Source organism: Penaeus monodon, chromosome 4 (genome assembly GCF_015228065.2).
Source record: "Penaeus monodon isolate SGIC_2016 chromosome 4, NSTDA_Pmon_1, whole genome shotgun sequence".
Taxonomy (NCBI): domain Eukaryota; kingdom Metazoa; phylum Arthropoda; class Malacostraca; order Decapoda; family Penaeidae; genus Penaeus; species Penaeus monodon.
In genome coordinates, this window is record NC_051389.1 from 26,885,448 (window position 1) to 26,891,626 (window position 6,179).

Here is a 6,179-nt window from a genome sequence, read left to right on the forward strand (position 1 = left end):
TATCTTATCTATTTTACAAAGCACTACGCAATTTTCTGGGTCATAAATTCTACCTAAAACCAGCAACAACCATAGTCAACAAAGACATTAAATATATAAAACTTCCATATATGGGCAGTCTTAGTTTTGATCTCAGAAAATCACTAAACAAAATTCTCAGACAATGCTATCCTCAGATATGTTTTCGGTTTGTTTTTTACAATTCTAACACTATCGGAAATTTCTTAAAGAAAAAAGAAAAGTGTGACTCTGAACTTAGTTCGAATGTGGTTTACCTATTTACTTGTCCTAGCTGTCAGGCTAGGTACGTGGGATCAACCTCACGATGGCTCCGCCACCGCATTCTCGAACACAAAGGCAAGTCAATCAGGACTGGCCTACAGCTGAACAATCCATCCTACTCAGCAATCAGAGAGCACTCTCACCTCCACAATCACCCTTTTAGCAATACTGATTTCAAAATCTTGACCTCCACCTTAACAGATTTGAACCTGATCATAGCAGAATCACTCTACATCCTAACTATGAAGCCGCACTAAACAATAATTCCACTGCAACCACTCTGTTTACCATGTAAACTGCCAAACCACCCATTTTTGGTAGTACCTGTCACTTGCTACACTGCCTTTTTTGTCTGTGGCGATCTAATGATTTATTGTGTTGTTTTACTTGTATTATTATTATTTTGTATTAACTTATTTTCCTGTTTTATAGCACTGATGATGGAGATTGCATTCTCCGAAACGTTTGAAATTGAAAAAATGAAAGTTCTTCTCAGCCGTGTTGGTTTTCCTCTTCCTGATAAGAATTCGTTTCCACGGACTCTTCTATAACACTTTATATATATATATATATATATATATATATATAATATATATATATATATATATATATATATATATATATAATATACTCACCACACAAGTGTGTGTGTCTCTCTCTATCATTTCTCTATCTGTATATAGATTATTTATATATTTATCTTTCTATCTTTCTCTTTATATATACATATATTATATATATATAATATATATATATATATATATATATTATATATATTTATATATATATATATATATATATATATATATATATATATATATATAATAATTGCATGGTAGGAAAAAAATAATTAGATTTATTGATAAAGAGACAACAATTTCGATAGCACCTGGATTCCATCTTCAGGTCTGAAGATGAAATCCAGGTTAATTTCGAAACTGTCGTCTTATTATCAGTAAATTAATTTGTACACTGTGGATTTTTCTACCATAATATCAAACGGTTGAGTGTTTACATTCATTTATATACAATCATATTGTATATGTATATTCATATATATATACATATATCTTCATACACACACACACACACACACACACACACACACACACACACACACACACACACATATATATATATATATATATATATATATATATATATATATATATATATTTATGTATATATATATATATATAATATATGTATGTATGTATATATATATATATGTATATATATATATATATATATATGTATATATATATGTATATATATATATATATATATATATATATATATATATATATATATATATGCATATATCTATTTATCTATCAATCTATATATACATATATATGTATACATATGTATATATATATACATATATATTTATATATGTATATATATACAATATATAATATTTATATATATATGGAAATATATATATATATATATATATATATATATATATATATATATATATATATATATATGTATGTATATACATGCATAAAATGATGAATGAGAATGAATATCACAATACAAGAGATGTATTTGACCGGTTTCGATTATATCTTCGTCAGGAATACTACATAAGAGAAACTACAGAGCATACATATATCAGACATCAGCTGACGAAAACACCTGAAGTGATCTCCCACTCGTTATCCGCATAATTCCTGCCGCGATGTTGGATAATTTGAATCTTCCTATGCTGTGCTGACATTTTTCCTAGTCGCGATGTATGTAGCTTCCATCATTCCATTTTTTTGTTTGTCCAGTCATCCATGGATTACTTCTGCTTCCTTCCAATTCGGTAGATGTCCCGCTTCATGTACAGCTACACAGAAAACTTCTGTCGAATATGACGATTGATCCAACATTTTTTTTAAATGTATAAGAAATCTAATTGATTAGTGACAAACATATATACCATATTTCAAAGTACCTGCGAATATACAGCCTCTTAATTTGTGATTTACCAAAAGTAGTTGGATAATCAGGGGAACTAACAGTTTCCTAGCGTTAACAACTATATTTCAAAAAGTTTTGTTGTTTGTACCAGAATGTTAGGCATAATTTTCTAACGATAGTTTTCTGTGAAGCTGTACATGTACAACATGGCGTTGGAACTCCTGTGGTGACGGACGAATCCGTGGGAAGGGAAGTCGATAAAGGAAAAGTCTCCAGAACCCGGAAATGAATTCTTCAACAGCAAATCAGCAAATATAAATATACAAAATCTGAGATTACTTTTGTAAAAAGAAGTGAAAAGGAAACTAATAGATATGATATGGACTTGCATTATAAATAGCTGAGACCTCCAGTGTGTTCTCCAATCCTCGGTGCCAGCCGGTGTCATCTATTGTCAGCCACAGAGGGCAAGATGAAGCTTTGCTTGCTTTTGTTTATCTTCGTGTTGGTAGGCTGAAAGTTTTTTTTTCATGTGTTGCGAGAGGTTAACATTCTGGTTACGATTACAGTATAGTATTATTTTATTTCCATTCCATTATAAACCCTGTTTGATTGTGATTTCCGGGCTTTGGATAGTTCGTTTCGTTTGAGATTTGCGAAGTTCTGGCTTCGCAGGGGCCTTTCACTTATGGCCCGGCCCTTTGGTTAGTGTTCTGGACATTCAAACTGCTGTTCTATATATGGATCTGTGTATGGGTCCACCGCGAGAGTAAGACTTATGTTGTCCCAAGGTTTAGTACTGTCCGTCATTTGTCATTACTACCGTTACACACACACTCGCAACACACACATATATATACACATTCATATATATGTATATTATATATATACATATATATACATATATATTCATATATACATATATATACATATATATATTTATGTGTGTGTAAGTGTTTGTGTGTGTATATGGGTAAGTGTATATATAAACACATGTTCATACGATAATGGTGCTCGACTGCTGCCTTGTAGTTAAGTATGTGTATGGTCAAAGGCTAAGGGAGTTAACCCTATACAAAACAACCCACTGCCTTGTGGCTTCTAGATGGAGAGACTTCAGAAGTAAATCCTGAAGAAAAAATCCAGAGCTGGAGTCCCTAAGGCAGTTCGTTGTCCCTTGCGACCTCGTTCTGGCAACTCCTGCGACGCTGTAGTGACCAGCAAGGCTTGATTATAGTGTCGATCGACACTTATACCATGTACTAGTATCATTCATTTTACCGAGATGTGCCGACGGAGCGGGCCGAGCGGTAAGCACTCCCCCGAGGACACGGTGGATTTGGGATAGATATTGTTCATGAAATTTAAAAATACTATGTGTCTGGTAGCACTCATCATTATATAAACACATTTCGAATTCTTTTGGTTCCCTAATATTAAGTTATGTGCACACAACGGGGTTCACAAAACTGCACCGCGAAAATTTAAAACTTAACACTCCCCGTGTGGTTAATTGTTAATGGCTAAAAGCAAAATAAATGTGCTAGACATCTAAGGTCATATAGTACTATAAAAACGGTTAGTTAAAGGTAGTTGATTAATTAGTTGCTATGCGTCAACTTTCTAGATTAATATTGAAAAGGTTAAAGATGGGTAAAGGAGTTGATGAGTGAATGGGTTAAGGTAGGGTTAGGTAAGAGGATTAGATCAAATGAGGGATATGTATGCGAATATTGCAGTGTAGGAGAGCTATAGTTTAGTTGATCTATGAGTAATAACAGTTTTAGTCGCGAATTGGATGGGGAAGGAGCTAGGGGGTGAGATAAGGGATAAGAGGGGAAGGTGTTGTATCGGGAGGGGTATCAGGAGGTGGAGAATCTAGGGAAGGGCGTAGTTGTAACATAAGGGATTCACGTGTGTATCCAGGAAGGAGTGGAAGAGATAGAGGGGATGGAGAGAGGGTTAATGTACATGGAACTGGAGAAAGGGGGGAAAGGCTGTGTTGGGAGGAAATAGGAGGAAGGGGTGTAGGGGGAATATGAGTAGGAGGAAAATGGATATCGGCGTTTCTTTGATTGTGGAGGGAGCGGGAGTTGTGGAATTGAGGATGGATGAGGGGTTATGGTGTTAGTTTGGGACTCGAGTAGATAATTTTGAATATCTTCAAGAGTTTCCGTAAAGGATTTGGTTGGGGAGTTTTGGGAGACAAAGGTTTTCTTATGAGGGGGGAAGAGGAGACTGGTGTCTGAGGAATAGAGGCAGAGGTAGGTGGGGGTGAGTGTGTGGTAGGAGAAGGGGTGGAAAAATTTAGTCTACTGCGAGTAGTGTGGGGAGGGTGAGGGAATGTGCTGGGGCTGCCGTAGAAATTGGAGTGTCTGGAATTAGAAAGGCAAAAGAATTTGACTGGGGAAGGTAGGAGGTAGAAGTGGGGAGGTAAGATGTAGAAGGGATAGGTATAGGGGAGGGTGTAGGGACGTCTTGGGAGGGAGGGGGAGGGGCAGAGTGCGCAACATTGCTGGAGTAGGGAGTAAGAGAAAAACCTCGTCGACGTGCTTCCTGTCTGGCTTCACATAGAGTGAGTCCAAGTCTGAATCTAAGAGTTGTCACCTCAGATTCAAATTTGTAGGTGGAGTAACACCTATGCAATACATTATGGGGGCCGCCACAGTTGGCATATGAGCGTGACTGTGCAGGCAGTTTGATCGAGTATGACCAGGTTGGGCACATAGAGAGCATCTGGCTGTGGAACGGCAATGTTTGGCACAATGTCCTAAACGCCACCAATTTTGGGCACTGACAGGGAGGTTGATATGGTTGAACAGGGAGGGATTCTCCATCATTGTAAACATTAAAGGAAAGGTCATGTCTACGGAAAGTAATTTTGGCAATGTTAGTGGGGTTTTTACAATGACATCTGGGAGGAATGGAGTAGCACTATACTGATATCGCACAATAGTCCGTGAGGCCGGCAAGTAAGTCTTCTCTACAGTCTGACCAATTTTGTTAAAGATAGGGAAGTTTGCTGGGGAGATGGAGATAGTTCCGGTGCAAGTATTGAGGGTTAGGTGTGGTTCTGTAGGAATGGGGTTACCAGAGAGATCAGTTAGAGTTGATAATGTTATAGCTTGGTTTTAAGATGTTTCTGTGACAAGACGGGAACGATCGGGTCGGCTACGGAAAGAGCTATGGGAGAGATCACGAAAAATCGGTCCCATTTGACTGGGCTAAATAGAGTATTTAAGATATTTGAAGAGATGGGGGTAGTAGAAGGATGGGGGCGTGTGGAAGAGGAGCAGTGTTGAGGGGGATAGTATTATGGAGAGGTGGACAATAAGGCTGTAGAGTAGTAATAAGGGAGGATGGGGTAGTTGATGAAGAAGGTTGTGGGGGTAGAGGTGATAAAGTTGAGCATGTTGGGAGAGTAGGAATGTCTCCTGGAGATTGAGTGTTGACTTGGGTGGATAACGTACTAGTGGGTGGATACAGTCAAAGGAGAGCATGGGGTTGGGGAATAGGGAGAGTTTGGATTGGTGGGGCTATTTGATGCTAGGGCAAGCCTCATTGCCCCTAATAAGGGTATAACTTCCTTATTGGCCATGGTAAGGCCTGGAGTATGCAGGGGAGAGAAACAGTATACCCCTCAGGGTCCCCTTGAGCGGTAAGGGCTAGACAAAACCAGGGGAATACAGTGCCCATGCCTCCCTCAGGCCGTTCAGCGCTGGCACAAAGTCATCCTTTCAGCACGGCTCTCACACCTTAGGAAGTGGATATTAGAAGGGGTTGGGTACGGGACGGAAACGAAAAAGCAGGAAGGAATAAAGACCATGCAAAATTAATTGAGTCGAGAGTCCCAAAGCAGGGGAAAAGTCCCCAGCATTGGGTCCCAGTCCTCGCTTCCTAAGCCCCCATGACAACAACGGGCAAGGGATTGGGGGGCACTCCCCGTGTGAAAAATCAAAAGGCACAAAATGGGCACAACTTGT

The 6,179-nt window shown here is 38.2% G+C and overlaps 1 protein-coding gene across 1 annotated transcript in view; it reads right to left on the minus strand.

The window, feature by feature from the left end:
- Positions 1 to 4,740: 4,740 nt before the first annotated feature.
- The window catches only part of LOC119572516 (mucin-2-like), a gene marked incomplete at its 3' end in the record, with an annotated part of 1,451 nt that continues 12 nt past the window's right edge, over positions 4,741 to 6,179 (minus strand). Inside the window, 3 exon segments of the mRNA XM_037919625.1 lie at positions 4,741 to 4,881; positions 5,103 to 5,269; positions 6,020 to 6,179. The exon segment at positions 6,020 to 6,179 is cut by the window's right edge and continues 12 nt beyond it. Coding sequence (XP_037775553.1) covers positions 4,741 to 4,881; positions 5,103 to 5,269; positions 6,020 to 6,179 — 468 coding nt within the window.